Genomic DNA, 19,678 nt, shown 5'->3' with positions numbered 1-19,678 from the left:
ATATACATATACATGGAGTATTATTTGGCCATGAAATAAAATCCTATCATTTATAGCAAAAGGGAACCAGAGTACCATGTTAAGTGAAATAAGTCAGATACAAAAGGCCAGAAAGAAACAACATATAAAAGATATGCTCTCTTTCATATATATTAGAACTAGCAGAAATAAATAATTAAAAATAAAACTGGAAGAAAATAGTTGGGAGAGGGGAGAAAGAAGGAAAGGCAGAAAGGAGGGAGGGAAGAAGAGAGGGAGGGACACAGTGGAACAGAAAAGAAGGTCAGCAGATCTCATTCTACTGCAGAGCTGCAGCAGAAAAGTCAGAGAAACATTCAGGAAGGTGAGGTGACCTATCCTGAATCAAAAGATCAAATCTGGATGTCAGGGGACCTTACATCTTCTCTGAGCTAAGCTTCCAGAGTGTGCGATGCCCTGTGTACCATACCGAAAAAGTGGCTGTCCCACTGCTACTTAACACTAGGCAACCTGAACTACAACGTCTATCTTGGCCTCAGCTATGCCCAGGGAAGTCACTCAGAATAGATGCAAATAATCATGTCTTCTGACAGTCTTAGAATGTGACTATTAGCATCCCTCTCCCCCAACACACTTTCCTCTTCCAGAACACATGCTCTGTCTTTCTTCTGTTTTGACTCCACATGACAAGCAATAATTTGAAGAGAAATTTAAATAACCTGATCAAAGGTTGCAGCTTGCTGGTCCTTACCTGTTCAGGAAGGCATTTCCAAAGCGACTAAGCTTTCGGAATGGCTTTTTGGGGTCCACAACTAAAGCGTTCCCAGGGGTGCTTCCCTCAGTCTCCCCATACATCACAGCAATGAAGGAATCTGTAGTCGGCTCTGGGCCAATTCTCATGCCAGGGAAATCTTGCTCCAGTAAGTATCTGGGAAAGAAAAAAAAAAGCTTAGCATAATGCCACAAACAAGAAGTCAGAGAGCCACCTATAATTACCCAACTCAGACACAATTATTAAAAATATTGGAGGATCAGGAGTTCAAAGTCATCCTCCACTACAAACAAGTTTGAAACCAACCTAGGTTACATGAGACCCTGTCTCAAAAAAATAAAATAACCCAAAACCAAAAGTAAACATCTGAGGTCCCATTGACACAAATAGGTGCCATGTTTGGAGAAGCATTACCCAGTTACCTCACCATTTCTATGCATTCTGGACACCTGCTGAACTCACTCCCCACTTAGAAAAGTGCCCCTGGCCTGTATGCCGAGCACCTTCTCCATGGTTCCCAGGCACCTTGTATAAGAAGCCATCATGATACATCAGGTGTCTTGGGAATAACCAGGAAATGACCAGGGTCAAGGGAAAAAGAAAAAAACTACACGAGTTTCTGCAGCTCCCACTCCAACTGTAAACCATCTTTGTTTCTATAAATCTTGATTAGTTGGGGGCTGGAGAGATGGCTCAGCAGTTAAGAGCACTGACTGTTCTTCCAGAGGACCAGGGTTCAATTCCCAGCATCTACATGGCAGCTTACAGCTGTCTGTAACTCTCGTTCCAGGGGATCTGATACCTTCACCCCAGTGCACATAAAATAAAGGTTAAATAAATTATAATCTTGATTAGTCAAATGTAACCTGTAATTATTCCTGGGGACAGAGGGAAAGAACTAAATGTCAAACACAATTTGTCATTATTATAAGAACGAGAAGTGAAACTTCTTTCTTATATAAACAAAATGAAAATTAGTTAGCAGTATTAGTAGGCTTTGCTTTACTCTAAACTTTTTCTTTATGTCACTGTAACTTTTTTAACTTTACTCAAAGTTTTTACATTTCTGTGAAGTTGGGGAGACCCAGATAGAGGCACTGTTTTAAGATGTCCTATAAGTTGAGACTAATTATGAAAAAAATTTGGTTAATAACTCCTAGCATTTAATGAAAAGACATAAGGCCTTATACATGCACCATGCCTTCTATATGCACCATGCCATATGCATGCACTGTGCCTGATGTATGGGCTACACCTGATGCATACATGCACTGTGCCTTATGCATACATGATTGTTCCATTCAGCTCCTACAGCACTTTCAAGTGAGTGATAACAGCTTCACTTTACAGGTAGGAAAATAGGTTAGCAAAGAAGAGGCCAACTAACTTGCCCAATGTTACACAGTGAGTGAGTGAAAACAGAATGCAAGCTGTCAGAGTCTCAGATGTGTGCTGTCTTCAGATCTTTAAACTTGGTGTGGCACTAGTGACTTTTCAGATAAGCAGAAACATTCAGTACCCTCGCCCCAGGATATGATCCTGGGAATAAGGACTTTCTATGTCCTTTAATGTAAGGGAAAGGGGCTCACCAGACTGTCCTCCAACACAATCCCCTAGTCTCTCTAAGGACATGGGGTACATTGCCTCATTCTCCTTGAAGAAAAGCTGAGGCAAGAACATTCTATTGAGGGCTGGTGAGACGGCTCAAAGGTTAAGAGCACTGACTGCTCTTCCGGAGGTCCTGAGTTCAATTCCCAGCAACCACATGGTGGCTCACAACCATCTGTAATGAGATCTGATGCCCTCTTCTGGTGTGCAGATATACATGGAAGCAGAATGTTGTATACATAATAAATAAAAATCTTTTTTTTAAAAAAAGAACATTCTATTGATTCAAAATGTATCCATATTTAAATTTTTCAAAATATTAAACTCTTTTCCAGTCAAAGCCTTAGTGTTCCTAATAGCACAGTCAACAGCATTCGAAGCAGAAATATTCACACTGGTTAATTACAAAATTCCATACTAATCAGACAGACAGACAAGAGCTACAGTGATATGACTTCACTGTGAGACCAGTATGTATTTCTCACACCTAGCTGAGTGTATTAACGCAAGCACACAGCCCTTCTGGAACTCCAAGTCTGGTCATTTAACAGCAAAGCTAGAACTGAGAATCAGGCCATCCCTCAGCAATGTCCTGTTTGACTTTCACACCCCTCAGCCCGGATGAAGACAGGCAGGGAGAGAGTGGGACTGAGGACTACAGACAACTGTAGATGGCAACGCTTGAGCCAACAGCTGCCAGGGTTGCAGGATTCCTGGTTGCACATAGTTTCCAACTCACAAAAGTGTCATGTCCAAGCTCCATCTGACACTTGATGGCAATAGGTCAATGTTTACTGGGGTTTCACACATCCCAGTAAAACTGAAGAAACAGACAGGAGCTGTCCCATCAGCTTTGGGGAAGTTCTATCTTACGTGCCTTCTTAGAATGTGACCCCTTCTCAGTGCCTTCACCAGGCCTGGGCAGGAGAGACCTCCAGGTTCCACATCAGTGCTGCAGAGAAGGGACCTCAGGTGGGAACACAGAGATGCAACGACTCAGCGTAAGGGCTGTTTAAGTCAGACACTCACTGCCAAGAGGTGTCTAAACTCTTTTCTGATGTTTCATTTACTTGACATCACAGCAAATCCCACGAACTATGGAATTAAATAGGAGTTTCAAGGAAAACACCAATGACAAACTTGTTTAAAGGAGAGCAGGTGTTTCTGACTTCTGAGTTTATACAGTAATAGAAGCCAAAATTTCCTCAGTAGCAACCCTACCAGGCTGAATATTAATTAAGCACTTATTATTTAGGCAGCTGCAAATATGAACTACTTTGAAACATAGGGTGTCCTCAACTGTGAACTTGATAAAGCATTAAGGCTCTGGTCCCAAACGCAGATGAGAACTTGGGAGGATTACTGTGCCTCTTATGAAATGAAAATGTTCAGTGGTACTCTCCCACAGGTACTAAAAATGTCAATGTTCAGTTTCATTATCAAAACAAAGACAGTATATTAGCAAATTCACATCCTCCATAATTGATGTTGGTGAGGGTCACAGAATCCACCTCTTTATGCAGCTGCAGGAGTAGTTGGTACAACCTTACTGCAAAGGTACTCACATACTTCACATGACAGGCATTTACAATGGGAAGCCCTTGTACAGTGGGTCCCCTATCTACTGTGGGGGTCATCTATGGGCCTGTTTTCTCTCCTCTGTGAACTATCAGCACCTACAGGGCACAACACACACACACACACACACACACACACACACACACACACACACACACACACACCGTCTCTGATGAATCATTTAATTTAACTCATCTAAAGAGAAGGATACTACTCATGACTTGTTTTTCTGCTCAAACTCGCTAGTGGCCACACAAAGATCCCCTCACTCCTGGACCATGCTAAACTCCACATGTTACCTTGGGGTCCCAGAGTACTCTCAGTTCAGTGGTTATTTTAAGCCTGTCACATGCATGAATCAACAAATAACACACTCAGAGTAGACTGTCCAAAGGGGTTCTTCTGACACTCGGATATACATCACACTGTTGGGCAGGCAGTTACACGTCAATGTAAAAAGAGAATCAAGAACAAACAAGATACCAAATGTCTGATATGACAAAATTGACACTGAAGGGATGTGGTTAATATCAGCAACCTGGGAGGGGAGGGTATAGTGGATCCTGAGGTGTGGCATACACAGAAACTTTAATCTCACAGACCCCAGCATAAGCCTGAGCCAGAGGTTTTACCAATGCAGGATTTACAGGGACTCTGAGGTGTTATCTGTGGTAACAAGAGTTGAAAGGAACACAAGAGGCCACACCACAGGAAAACTATAGAAAAGAATCTACCGTGATGCAGAGCCGAGCAGCCCACTCCACAGGCATCCTGTGCCTTAGAGGCTTGAAGTCTGTCCTTGGCACCACTTTGCTCCCTTTCCTGTGTTCTCAGAGAGGCCTGCCAATTCAAGCGATGATTGCTTCAGGGTCTTGAGCCAAGTCATCAACGTAAAAAGGTACAGACATTTGGATCACATGTGGTTGGGCGGAAGTGGAGAGGGTGGCAGGAGACCTGACCTCTTTGTGTCCTGGTCTGATGAGGTCACTGCATGTAGATGGTGGTTTTTTTTTTTTTTTTTTTTTTTTTTTTTTTTATTGCTTAGGCTAAAGGGGAAGAATTGACTTCAAAGGAAAAGTATTATTCATGACAAAGGGAAGAAAAAAAAAAAACAACTCAGGATAATGAAAAGTCCTTTACTGTAATCCAAGCACCATTTTATGAAAGATGGGTTTAAGAATGACTAAAAACAAAGAAAAATAAGAGGCACATTATTTAACAATATCCCAAATTCCAGCTTTGAATTTTGTCATTTAGGTATTTATCGAGCATTCTTTCTGGGTTGGTACTTCAACATTTCTTTATTTTGTTTAGTAATACACTTCCTACCTAACACTGGGGACTTTACATAAAAGCCTTTACATAAATAGTATCAATTGCTAAATACCTAATGGGCAAGAACTATTTTCATCCCCATTTTACAGGTTAAATGAGATAAATCAGGATTAAAGAGGCTGAGTCAGCCACCAATGGAAGCATTTACAGGAAAATGCTCTATGAGTCACAAGGAATGTTCAGACAAAAGATTTTATTAAACAGGTATTCAATGAGTTGTGTATGCTAAAAATATTCCACATATATTTGGGGCATTGTTTGAGCATTACTTTACACTCTGAAGCTAAAGTCTACAGACACAGCCTATGAAAAAATAAAGTATTTAAAGAAACATTCATGCATATCTTGCTGTCTGTGCAGAGTCTCAATTCATTATTATGCTTTAAACACATTTTAAAATTAATTTATTTACTTGTGCATGTGTGTGAACATGTGCCACATGTGTAAGTGGAATCCAGAAGAATTTCAAGGTGGTTTTTTGCTTCCATGATGTGGGTTGTAGGCATTGAACTCAGGGCATCAGGCTTGGTAGCAAGTACCTTTCCTCTCTGAGCCATCTTGTTGGCCTACCAAAACATTTTTTAAAAAAGAATTAATTTTGGGGGCTAGAGAGATGGCTCAGTGGTTGAGAGCACTTACTGTTTTGCATGTCTGGGTTTTGTTCACAGCACCCACATGGTGGCTCACAATTGTCTGTCTGGGGACTCCAACACCCTCTTCTGGCCTCCAAGGGTACCGAATACATATGGGGTATATATACATACATGCAGGCAAAACATACACATAAAATAAAATAAATCTTTAGAAGAAAAGAGGGAGAATGAAATTAACTCCAATAGTTGCTTCAATATTTGGAGTCTTAGTAAGGTTTTGTTTATCTGTAGTACTTGGGATTGAACCCAGGCCCTCAAACACACCTAGCAAATACTCTACCATCGTATTACATGCCCGACCCTACTAACGTAGGGTCTCTGCAAATGCTATGGCCAGCAGAGGAATGATCAAGAAAGGCAAGAAGAAAACCTGGTTCAAGGGGACTCAGTAGCTGGTGCTGGCTCAAACTTGTAGAGTTTAATAAACCGAGCAGTTTATTTAAGCCATATTTAAACATAACACAATTTCAGAATAAAAGTTTCCTGATAATTCAGTTCCATGTGAACAACAAAGTTTAAAACATGTTTATACTGAAACTCTTTACAAATAAATACATATGGCCTCTTCCAAAAGATGGGCTCTGTTGACTCAAAAACAATGTTCAAGATGATGTTCTAGGGAGAATGACAGAGGAAAACACAACGCCTGTGGGACTTAGGAGTGGCCTGGACTAAGATAGATAACACACACACACACACACACACACACACACACACACACACACACACACACACACACACGACAGAGGAAAACACATACATACAATATATATATGTATGAGGCCCCAACACCCAAATCAGTCTGTAGACAAATAAATAAATTGGATTGCCACTTCCATTTTATTTATTTTTGTATTTTTAAATCTGTTTTATTATTATCTTTTGTTTTAGTTTTGTTTTGTTTTTGGCTAGGGATTCTCTATATACAGCCCTGGCTGTCCGGGAACTTGCTATATAGATGAGGCTGGCCTCAAACTCATGGATATCTGCCTGCCTCTGCCTCCCCAGGGTGGGATTAAAGGTATGCACCACTATACCAGGCAAAACTGTCTTTCTTAAGTGTAAAACCAGCCATATTATCATTAGGATTGCTCATTTAGGTGACATTATTTTAGAAACTGCTGTGCCTAGCAATGGAATGGACATTACCCTGTTGAAGCAAAAGACTGGAATTTGCTGGGTGAAATCTTACCCTTCTGATGGTTCTTCCAGCTCTCAATGGAATCCAAAATACTTGGGGCTGAGCTGTGCTTGAACAACTGCTGTCAACACAGTATCACCACCTGTGCCTTCTTTCCATGCTTTCAGGAGGGTGGGGAAATCTCTTGGAATTATAACCAATTGCTCACAGCACTGTTCACTTTTCCAGTTCTTCATTCAATCACACAATGAACATTCATTGTTTTTGATGGTATTATTTGTAATTTGTAATCTGACAGACTTAGATTATAAATTTTTTGATTTTCGAATACTGTAATTTTGTTGTTGTTGTTTTGGTTTTTTTGAAACAGGATTTCCCAGTCTAACCACTCTGGCTGTCCTGGAACTCACTCTGCAGACCAGGCTGGCCTTGAACTCACAGAGATCTGTCTGCCTCTGTCTCCCGAGTACTGGGATCAAAGGCATGCGCTGCCCCCCCCCACCTTGCACTATAATTGTTCATGAGGGCTTTGCAAAATACAGTATTTTCCAGTTTTTTCCTACAGAACTATGAACATTAATACTCTAATAATCATTTTATAGAGTACAGATATAAATGAAAGATTAAATGGTTTTAACTAAAACTCAGCAGATACTCTTTTGTCCCCAATGATGTAGCTATATCTATCTATCTATCTATCTATCTATCTATCTATCACTATCTATCTATAGACTATCCATCCATCCATCTAATTTTCTTTTGAGATGGAATCTCACTATATAACCTTAGTTGGACTGCAATGGTCCAGACTGGTTTCAAACTTACAGACATCAACCTGCCCCTGCCTCTGAAGTGCTGAAATTAAAGGTGCATGCTACCATACTCAGCTAAATAAAATTCTTTAAAAATTTAAAATTTAAAAATGGAAAAAATCTCTTAATGTGGCTAATTTATGAGATATGATACACTACCTTTAGGTAAAACAACAAAGGCAAATGCACAAAACTTAAGTCAAAATGGATCAAAGACCTCAACATAAACCCAGCCACACTGAACCTATTAGAAGACAAAGTGGGAAATACCCTTGAATTAATTGGTACAAGAGACCACTTCCTGAACATTACACCAGTAGCACAGACACTGAGATCAACAATTGATAAATGGGACCTCCTGAAACTGAGAAGTTTCTGTAAGGCAAAGGACACAATATGCAAGACAAAACAGCAGCCCACAGAATGGGAAAAGATATTCACCAACCCCACATCTGACAAAGGGCTGATCTCCAAAATATACAAAGAACTCAAGAAGCTAGTCTCCAAAACACCAAACAATCCAATTAAAAAGTGGGGTACAGAACTAAATAGACAATTCTCAATAGAGGAATCTAAAATGGCTGAAAGACACATAAGAAAGTGTTCAACATCCTTAGCCATCAGGGAAATGCAAATCAAAACAACTCTGAGATACCATCTTACTCCTGTCAGAATGGCTAAAATCAAAAAAACCAATGACAGTTTATGCTGGAGAGGATGTGGAGAAAGGGAAATACTTCTCCACTGCTGGTGAGAGTGCCAACTTGTACAGTCACTTTGGAAATCAGTATGGTGACTCCTCAAGAAAATGGGAATGAGTCTACCTCAAGATCCAGCAATTTCACTCCTAGGCATATATCCAAGAGAAGCACATTCATACAACAAGGACATCTGTTCAACGATGTTCATAGCGGCACTATTTGTAATAGCCAGAAACTGGAAGCAGCCTAGATGCCCCTCAACTGAAGAATGAATAGAGAAAATGTGGTACATCTACACAATGGAGTACTATTCAGTGGGAAAAAAAAAATGGAATCTTGAAATTTGCAGGAAAATGGATGGAACTCGAAGAAACCATTCTGAGCGAGGAAACCCAATCACAAAAAGACAAATATGGTATATACTCACTCATATGCGGATTTTAGACATAGAGTAAAGGATTACCAGCCTACAATCCACACTGCCAGAGAAGCTACATACATGGTCCCCTGGAGAAGGGGAAAGAGTCAAATTGGGAGCATGGGAAGAAGGGAGAGGAAGCTAGGAGAATGAAAAGGGGAGAAGAGGAGGGATGCAGAGGACATGAGGGAGCAGAAAGGTTGAGTCAGGGGAAGAATAGAAGATAACAAGAATGGAGATACCATAATAGAGGGAGACATTTTAGGTTTACAGAGAAATCAGATAGGGTTTAGTTGGGAGGGGGTAGGTGAGGACTGGAGGGACAAGGGAACTGGGATTGTCATGTAAATCAATCTTGTTTCTAATTCAAATAAAAAAATCTGCAAAACAAAACAAAAAAATAACAAAGGCAAAAATCACTGAAATGAGACGTTTGACAGGAATGTCCCATTCTCACCTCAGTAAGATATGAAGGACATGAGGAGACAAAGTAATCACAAGTGTAACTGACAATTATTGATCTAGAAAACATAGGCCTGTCTACTCAAAAGACGTCAGAATATTCCTACAGCCAAATGATCAGAATAAAACCAAAACCTCAGCAGCTACCTAGGTACTAGAGACAGAAGGCCATAAATAACATAAAGAGAAAAGTCTTACAAAAGCAGCAGCAGCAGCTGAAGTCCCTAAGGCTAACATTCCTGAGAGCTGCAGAGGACTGGAAACCTAAGGCAGCTGCCTCCGCAGATCCAGACGGGTGAGAGAAGGCCACCAAAGCAGTTCAGTTTCTGCTTGGGGGGAGCAGAAACAAGTCTCGCTTAGATAAAATACAGTTCTCATGCAAATGGATCCCAGTGGGGTTTTTCAAGGAAGTGTCTAACGATGTCATTTTAAAGTTCTTCTCAATGAGTAATAGAAAATGACAGTTAATGCTTGTTTGACAAATAAAGAGACTCAGAGGATCTAGAGTTACCATTTGATAAAAGAGTTTCAGTATGATATGGTGCTGGGATTGTTCTATCCATAAATATAATAATAATATGGTATGATGCTGGGATTGTTATATTCATAAATATAATAACAAAGAGAAAGATCCCAACAGACCTAATATTAAATAACAGCCTATGAGGAAGCCTCATATAATAGGAGGAAGAGCTAGTATTATTTAGCAGTGGTGTTTAAAAAAAATGTCCAAAGAAAAATAATAGCACTAAGACAAGTTTTACTTCTAAAATGGATCAGAGAGCTTATATATACATGTGTATATATATGTATGGATACATGTATATATATGTATTTATTTTTGTATATTTTATATATATACATATATATCCATATCCTGGAACTCACTTTGTAGACCAGGCTGGCCTCAAACTCAGAGATCTGCCTGCCTCTGCCTTCCAAGTGCTAGAATTAAAGGCTTCTGCCACCATGCCTGGCCTTAAATATAATATATAAAATTTTAAATCAAGCCTATTTAAGAGGAAAATACGGACTAATGAGATGACTCAGGAAGTGGATAAGGGAACTTTCCCCCAAGCCTGAGAACCTGAGTTTAACCCCCAGAATTCACACAGTGAAAGTAGAGAAACAACTCCTGCAAGTTATCCTTTAATTATCACCCTTGTACCTCGGCATACATGCCCTCTATCCCACCCCCAGAGCTCAAAAAACAAATGCAAAAATAAATACAAATATTAAAATAATAAAATGAGTGACTATTTCCCAAGTGATTGTAAACAAGGATTCTTCTTACCATAAAGTAATATATCAAAAAAGAAGTTGTTAGATTTGCTCATAAATATTAAATACATTTACATACAATTTCTCATCAGAATGTAAGGGAAACCTGTAGCTGGAAAATACTTATAACAAGGTATTGATATGTGTTATTGGGGGAATATCCAACTTATTGACACGAAAAAGACTAGTACTTGAAATGGAAACTGGGCAAAATTCACAGAATTCATAAAGAAATAAAGTTAGTAACTACTTTGCATGCTCAACTTTACCAGCTTTTAAAAAAGCAAATTCCTACCAAACTTTTTTAATGCTAATAATTACTTTTAAAATGTGATCCTGATCCTCATTTCTGGTTTAATTTGGAGTAACCTTTATGAAATAGTATGTATCCATGGATATTGGCAGATATAATAATTTAGCAATACACATAAGCCTAGAAAATCGTGGCAAGTTTCTTGCATGTGTACATAGATGTGTGGCTGTGTGCATATGCTTGTGGAGGCTAGAGGACAGACCTTGGGACAGACCATCACCTTTAGTTTTGACATAGGTTCTCTTGCTGGCTTGGAGCTCACTGAGTAAACTGGCTGGCTCTGGAGATCCACCTGTCTCTGCCCCTCTAGGTCCTGGAATTACAAATGCATGACAACATGCCTGACATTTTTATGCGGGTTCTGGTGACTGAAACTCGGGCCTTCATGCTTGCATGACGAGCACTTTATAGCCTGAGATGTCTCCCTAGTTTTTTGTTTTGTTTTTTAATATACGATTTATGCTCAGACTATTCTAAGAAAAAAGCTGGAAATAAAGACTTTTGATTAAAAGCATTCATCAAAGCATTGTGCACAACTTTGCAGGGTTAGAAACATGTTTCAAGCTGTGCAGAAAGATGCAACCATTCAAGTTACATGGGGTGGGGTGGGTGATACATGCATGTGAGATATAAGACTTCAGGTGTCTTCCTCTACTGCTCCCCACCTTATTGACTTGAGACAGAGTCTCTCACTGAACCAGAAGCTTCCTAGTTAGTCATTTCAGCTACTTGTCTTACTCTACACTACTGAGGTTAGAGGTACCCAAGAGCCATGTCCACCTTTTTTGTGGGTGCTGCAGATCTGAATTCAGGCATTCGCTTACAAGAGCAAGTGTGCCTACCCCCTGAGCCATCTTCCCAGCCCCTGAAAGCACTTATGAAGACTATTTAGTGATTATTAGACATTTTCAACAGGTTACATTATGTGTGAAAAAAACATCACTTCGCTGAGCTGTGTTTATCAGGTAATCCCCAGCAGGACATATGTCTCCATCTAAGTCATTGTTAAAAATTTGATTAGATAAAGCTGGGAACAGGTGGAGAGTTCACTGGAGTCAGTCTCCCTCTGCTGGATCAAGGCTGAGCTTCTTAAGAATTGATGGTTCTGTAATTCCATGCTGGCCCTTCAGACATCAATGGTTTTCAGATGTTCCCTGGATAAGGCTACAAAAGAATCAGAGGGAGCCTCTGGTAGCCACACTCCAAGTGACGTCTCAGACAGGACCAAGGGATCTTTATTTTGAAAGGTGATTCGGATGTACAGCCAGACTTAGGAAATCAACACTTTCTTCGTCACAGTCCCAAGGTTTGAAATGCATATTAAATGTCTTTTAGAAGTAATCATGTAAATGAGAATTTTTTAACTAAAAAAAATTCTTTTGGGGTTAAGATCATACAGCTCAGCAGTAGATCACTTGCTTGGCACATGCCGCATCCTTCATTCAAATCCCAGTTATCACAAAACCAAACCCACTATCACCACCACACCACAAGTCTTCTTTCCACCATTTGTCTTGATAATTGGCCACTTGCAAGCAGATAATACAATGAGTGGAGAAACCACAAACTATCTGGCTGTGCCGAATACTGACACTAATGCCCCACAGCCCTACCACACTTCTTCAAGTCCTAGTTTCACTCTGTTCTCAGTCACCAGTTGCTTTTCCTCCACAACCCTCCCCGTTCCATCCACTTATATCTGTGTTGAGGTCATGCTCTTCTTTAAGCAAGCCAGTAAAATGTCTCTGACCAGTGGTGCCTCCCCTCCAGTGCCCTGCCACTGAGGATTTTCTGTATTTAATGCCTCCTACACATTCCTCGACCCCCCACCACCTGCCTTCCACCATCACCACTTGCTGACACAGCTCTCGCCAAGGTCAGTTTGGCTCCTGATGGCTTATCCACCTACAAGCTCTGTTTTGATCCTTTCCCCCAAGAAATACCTGGTTCTTTGGGCCCTCTCTTCACTCGGCTTCTGTGAGGTTATGTAGCATTTTGCCTGTTTAGCCACCCCCTCTCTTTTCTGATAACAGCATCCAGAGACATTGCCTATCCCTACTCTTCAGCCTTGTAGGTTAGGGACTGACAACCCCACCCTGTGTGTTTGTCTTCCATCTCTGCAGGGATGTATATATGAATCCATGGGATTCAAACCAGAGACTTGCTCAAAGTGCTGGAGTGAAAAGGTTAGTTGTTTCCACCTCCTTTCCCCATTAAACACGACACACACACACACACACACACACACACACACACACACACACACACACGTGTGTCGGGAGTCAGGGAGAGAGGAGGAGGGTCTTATTCAGCCTAGGCAGGCCTCAAACTTGCTATGACAGGTCTTGAACTTCTGTTCCTGCTGCCTCTCTCTCTCCCAAGTGCCAGGATTTTAAGCACGTATCATCACACCTGTTTTATGTGGTGCTAGGGATGAAACCCAGAGCCTCTGCATGCTAGAGAAGCACTCTATCAACTGATCTATAGCCATGCCCCTAAATATTATATTTAAAATAGTACTTTTAGAATTTAATATATAATAATAAGCATTATTTTTTCTTTCATGAATGAGTGTTTCGTATTTATAAATGTAAGTATACCACCTGTATGCAGTGCCTGTGGAGGCCAGAAAAACTCTCCTGGAACTGGAGTTATAGATGGCTGTGAGTGATCCTGTGGATACAGGGAACCAAACTGGCTCCTCTGCAATAGCAGCCAGTGTTCTTAACCACTGAGCCATCTCTCCGGTCCTTATTAAGTATTTTAAAAGAAATATTTGTCATACATTTATTTTATCAACTTGAGTATTATGAATAATGAATGTTTATTGACTGGCAAGATATATTCAAGGAGAAACAAAACCACAGGGATTCCTTGGTAGCTACTGGTATTCTCTTAGCCTCACAATTACTCTCTAGTTCTCTTTGTTCTTTTGTTCCCTTAGCTCATTTCCACTTTGTTTTCTTTCTGGAATATATGTTTTCAGTTTAAATTAGCACACACAAATGCACAAATTACTTGAGTGGCACTAATTACAGAATTATGGAAATCAGAATTACAGGCTGCTTCACACTGGAAGAATGTTTTTATTTGTTTGTTTGTATTTTTCATTTCTAGTGATTGAACCCAGGACCCTGTACATGCTAGGCAAGCACTTCACTGCTGAGCTACATTCCAACCCCAACTGAAATACAATTCATCTATCAGAGAATTTAGCCTTCTAAAGAGCAGCTCCGTGTTTGATTCACTGAGAGTTGTATGATCAGTACCACTACCCAATTTCAGAACACTTTCATCACTCTAAAAAGTATCACATACCCATGAACAATCTCTCTTCATTGCTTTTGCACATGAGTGTCCAGTTGTCCCAGCATTATCTGTCCAAAAAGCTATTCTTTTCCCATTGAACTGTCATGATATCTTGTCAAAAACCAGTTGATCATAAATATGAAGGTTTACTTTGGGGCTCTCAGATCTGTACCACTAATCTGTCTATCCTGCCGCCAGTGCCACATTGCACTGTTTCAGTAGTTACATGATAAATTCTAAATCAGGAAATGTGAGTCCTCCAAATCTTGTTCTTTTTCAGGGCTGCTTTTTTGCAAACCCTGAGTTCCCAATAATTATAGAGTCAGCCTGTCAATTGCTGCCCCAAACAAACAATAAAGAAACAAAGTAATAGAAGTTATTTTGAATCTGACAACCAACTCAGATACACTGGTTAGGTATGGTGGCACACCCTTATAATCCTAGAACTCCAGAGGCAGAGGTAGGAGAACTACCACAAGTTTGAGGCCATCCTGGGCTATACAGTGGGTTCAGGCCACCAAGTAATATACACTGAGACTCTGTCTCAGAAAACAAACAGCAGTTCAGGAGCATTGCCATGTTAACATGGCCTCAAATCCTCCGATACGGGGTAGTTTTCCATTTAGGTCTTCCTTAATTTCTTTTAGTAATGACTCTGTCAATGTAGAAGTCTTGCATTTCTTTTTGTTGGGCTTATTATTCCTAAAGTATTGTCGTCAATACTTTATCCCCTTTAGATGCTATCACAAACAGTTTTGTTTGCTTAATGTCACTCTGAGACTATTCATTTCAAACTTAGAAAAACAATAGATTTCTGTTTCTAATCAAGATATTTTAATATAAAAAAGACCATGTGGTCTGCAAACAGTTTCACTCTTTTCCAATATGGATGCAGTTTGTGTCTTTTCCTGCCTATTGCCCTGCTCTCTGCCCCTTTAAAGCCTACCTAGTTTCCTTTTTTCAGTTCTGGGGATTGAACCTAGGACCTCACACATGCTAGGTAAGCACTGTCCATCCAGCCTACATAGAATCACTTCTTCTTTTCTCCTCATTAGAATAAACTTTCTTGGGGGATGGTGCCACGGTACAGGAGGAAGAGAGGAAGTAGAACCCTTAAGAGCAGAAGTTGCAATTTGTAGTTTTAATTGATTTCCGGGGAACCACCCATGTTTCACAGTGGAATGATTTTGCTTTAAAGGAGCTGGGCCCAGTGATTTTCTTTTCTGCATAAAAATTCTGAAATTGAAAAAAAAATCTGAAGTTGAATTTTAATAGATTTATTTTTAATTGTGGGTGGGGGTGTGTGCGCACGGGTGAATGCAGGTGCCTATGACGTCCGGGAGAGGGCACTGGATTCCCTGAGGTTGGTGTTAAAGGTGTTGTGTGCCACCTAATGTGTGTACTGGGAACCAAACTTGGGTTCTCTGGAAGAGCAATAAGAGCTTTTAACTGCTGAACCAACCTATGAAACTTGTCCTTTCCTTTCAAGCTTTGAACATAATCCTGGATAAACCTAACACCTGCCCTTCCTCAGCCATTAAAATCAAAGGTGATATGATCACTTTCACCAGTGCCAATCTCTTCTTCTCTAGACAATTTTTCCTTGCCTATCTGAAGCAGACTATTTAACAGTTCTTACTATAGGTCCTGTCTTTTGAGAAATAAAATAACCAGACAATAGAGCTGTTGGATGCTCTGCCTTTCCCCCAAAGAGACTTTGACAATTATCTCACCCACATCTGAAGCCTCTTCTAGGCTTTCAATGCTATGATCTACAGGAGATTCTACCAATCTGTTCTTTTCATTTAACCTCACTCTTTCAATTTTCCCTCTTTCTGGCACTTGGCCTCTTCTGGTGATCACCCAAAAAGAGTGAGCATATTTTCTTGACACCCCAGGCTCTTCAGGCATCCCACCTAGGAGAACTTTCCATCAAAACAAAGGACACACTCAGTTGCCTCAGTTCTGATGAATGTCCTGGTCCATCACATACAACAGGACTCCTAGTTTCTCCAAAACAAGAGAGAAAAACAGAGTTTAACTAAAGGTGTGAGATGCATAGTAAAGTCTATGTTAAGTGACTTACACTGAAGAGGAACGTTTCCCTCTGTGATATTGCAGGTCCTGTGTTAGTGAGAAGGAAAAGAACCTGTGACTTTATAGACTGGCCCCTTCTCCAAGTATAAGTGAGCATGCTCACTGCCAGAAGCAAAACACCCAGGTCCCTAGCCAGGACCTACCTAAAGGAGAGGCCAGGAAAGCCAGATCTCACGGCCCTCTCCTGTTTACTACCCCAAGTGCCCAGGTCTCCAGGATAGCTGCCCTCTGTTTGGGGCTTTCCTCCCAGAGACCAATCACTTCCTCCTACTCTACTCTAAAATCCATTTCAGATGCCACAAGTGTAGCTTCATCCAGCTTCCTGTCCACAGTGATCTTCTAACCCCCTGGGCACTTTGGGCCCTTGGTCTAATGGCTCAAGCTTCCAGTTAAGGTTATTCCTCCCTTACCTTTGGGCTGTATAGCTCCTACTGAGTCCAGCTACTAAAAAATACTTAATTGGGAGGTATAGCCATGAGCCAAATCTCAGAACTGGTCTTAACACTATTCCACAAAGCTTCTCCTAATCAATGAAGCAGAGAAGAATAAGAAAATAATTTGAGGCGGGGAAAGAGGATTGACACACATCCCTTTGAACTGAGTTGTACTCTCCTACCTCAGGCCTGCTTATTAGCCAGAATATGAACAGAGGAGCACACTGTCTTTAGCCTAGGTTGGTATAGCATCTAGGAAAGGCTCCCTAATTATGCACAGATACAGTGAAGCCATGGCAAAGATACATGGGAGGAGATGTGGGGCTGCTATGAAACTGCCACCAGAACATTTTAACGATGTTATACTCTTATTTGCTTTAAGCTTAAAAAGTTCTCTCCCCACTCTTGTAATACTTTACTATCCCAATAATTCACAACTACTGCTTCTAAGATCTTAAATGTACCATCTGTTTGCCATCTGTTTTGTTTTTGTTTCTTAAGTTTTGCTGTTGTTCTTATTGCTGTTTTGTTTTGGAGACAGGATCTTTTGTTGTGTTATCCTAGAATGTTTTATGTAGCCCAGGCTGGCCTGGAAGGCACATGAAGACTCAGCTTCCCAAATGCTGGGATTACAGGCAAGCACTATCACAGACTGATATTTGCCATCTTTCAAGGAGCCAGCTACTGATATATATATATATATATATATATATATATATTATCTGAGGTAACATATTCAACACTATTTTCAGCTTATTAAAAAGCATCAAATGAAACAATTTCAACATTATTTTCCCCACTCTTCTTTCATATTTCAAAATACAGTGTATTTCATTTGCTGAAGTCATTCACGGTGTATCTATAGGCCCAGGTTTAACATATTCTTATAGCAACAACTACTCTATTTATTGGAACTGAAGAAAAAGAGGTCATACTTAACAGAAATGGCATTACCCCAAAGACAGATGTAGTTTTCTGAACACCTGTTGAACATCAAATGATGAAAAGAATGTTCCAATTCTCAAAACTCCAGATCCAAATCTAAATGTTTAGTCAGTTTGCTTTGACTGACAGGGGCTTTAACAAAAAAACAAAAAACCACCCCCCCCAAACCAAACAACAACAACAACCAAAACCAAAAACACAAACAAAACAAATTAAAAAACCAAATCTTCCCAAAGAAAGGAAGTTGTTTTGTTTTGCTCTGTTGAGAATCCCTGTGTAGCCCTGGCTGTCCTGGAACTCATTCTGTAGACCAGGCAGGCCTTGAATTCGGAAATCCTCTTGCCTCTGTCTCCTGAGTGCTGGGATTAAAGACATTCACCACCATCGCCCATTGAAAAGGAGTTTTAATAAGCTGGTTGCTTTAGAAATAAGATGCCTTATTTAAAAAGCAGTCTGTTCCATTGTAAATTATTTCTCATCGAGTCACTTCAGAGGAAGCTGTGTGATTGGAACCGCAGGGCAAGCACGGTTACTGCTTCAGGAGTCAGAGCGAGCGTGACAAATATTTCAGTTTGTCAAGGGTGAAGAAATGGAAACTAACAAATAGTAACCTGACACTCCCCTTCGTTCCACAGGCTGGAGAGGCGACTACACTGTAGGCTAACTTCCTATAGACCATAAAGCTGAATGAAAGCAGCCGCTGTGGCGAAGAGTGGCAGGTAAAGGCATGGCATACCTCCACCGTGGCATTTATTCATTCATTGTCACTGTGCTGGAAGCTTACCTCTCCAACTAGGACCCGCACACCTTCATTCTCACTTCCAACCCTAGGCTGCACTGATGAGGCTCTCTAGAGCCTCGCCCTCCCTCCCTGTCCTGTGTTCCCAGGCCAGGGTGACAGGATCAAGGAAACAGCAAGCAAGGGGCTCGCAGCCCCGGGCTCAGGGGAGCCTCGCGCGACGAGAGCCCGTCGGGGTCGCGAGAGGCGACGGGGCCACTGAGCTCTGAGTGTAACTGAGGGCAGACGGTGCCCAGGCGGAGGGGCAGCGAGCCTGCGCGGCGAGTTACCTGATGAAGGTGGTCTTGCCCGTGCTGTACTGGCCCACCAGCAGGATCATGGGCTTGTTTTCGAAGTCGGCGTCCTCCAGCGCAGGCGAGTGGAACTCGTGGAAGCGGTACGCCTCCTCCAGCGGCAGCACCTTGCGCTGGTAGAGCGAGCGCAGGCCGCCCGTCACCGTCTGCACCGCGTCCATGCCGCCCGAGCGTTCGCGCCCGCCCGCCTGCCGTCCCATCCAGCTGAACATGCTGCCGCCCGCCAACTAGCAGCCCGCTGCGCTCCAGTCAGACCCTGCGTCGCTCTATCTCAGCGCCCGCGTAGCTCTGGCCGCCGCCGCCGCCGCCGCCGCCGCCCGTCCCCGGGCCCGCCCCCTGCCGCGACGACCAATCACCAGCCGCTGCGTCACGGACCGGCGCTCATTATTCAGAAGCGCTCTCGGGTCCTTCCTCATTGGGCGTCTGCCAGCGAGGAGTGGAGGCTCTAGCCAATGGAAAGGCGTGTCTTAATGAATTATCGATGACGGCATCGGTCTGGACGGCTGGGCGAGGAGAGGGAGTAACCCAGGCAGGGTGGCGCGGGCGCGTCTCCTCGGGTACATCCTTCTGGCCAGGTGGCGTCGGCTTCCGGGCAAGTCTTAGCTGGCAGGAACGAACCCCCGGAGGCCGGCCTTCTGGAACTCGACTCATCCAAAGCTTCTGGACATAGACACTGGGGACGGAAAATTCAGAAAGTTGACAGACAGGTTCCTTTTCCTCTGGCAGATTACCATCCTTTTTACTGTCG

At 41.8% G+C, this 19,678-nt stretch overlaps 1 protein-coding gene across 1 annotated transcript in view; it reads right to left on the bottom strand.

Annotated features, from left to right (window-relative positions):
• Positions 1 to 19,231, bottom strand: part of Ehd4 (EH domain containing 4) — a 71,895-nt gene extending 52,664 nt beyond the window's left edge. Inside the window, exons 1-2 of the mRNA XM_027422135.2 lie at positions 18,907 to 19,231; positions 731 to 907 (exon numbers count right to left, since the gene is read on the bottom strand). Of these exons, the coding sequence (XP_027277936.1) occupies positions 731 to 907; positions 18,907 to 19,142 (413 nt within the window). The 5' untranslated portion in view covers positions 19,143 to 19,231. The remainder of the gene's footprint in view (positions 1 to 730; positions 908 to 18,906) is intronic.
• Positions 19,232 to 19,678: the final 447 nt, after the last annotated feature.

The sequence above is a fragment of the Cricetulus griseus genome, chromosome 6 (assembly GCF_003668045.3).
Source record: "Cricetulus griseus strain 17A/GY chromosome 6, alternate assembly CriGri-PICRH-1.0, whole genome shotgun sequence".
Lineage (NCBI taxonomy): Eukaryota > Metazoa > Chordata > Mammalia > Rodentia > Cricetidae > Cricetulus > Cricetulus griseus.
This window is presented reverse-complemented; position numbering and strand designations above follow the sequence as displayed.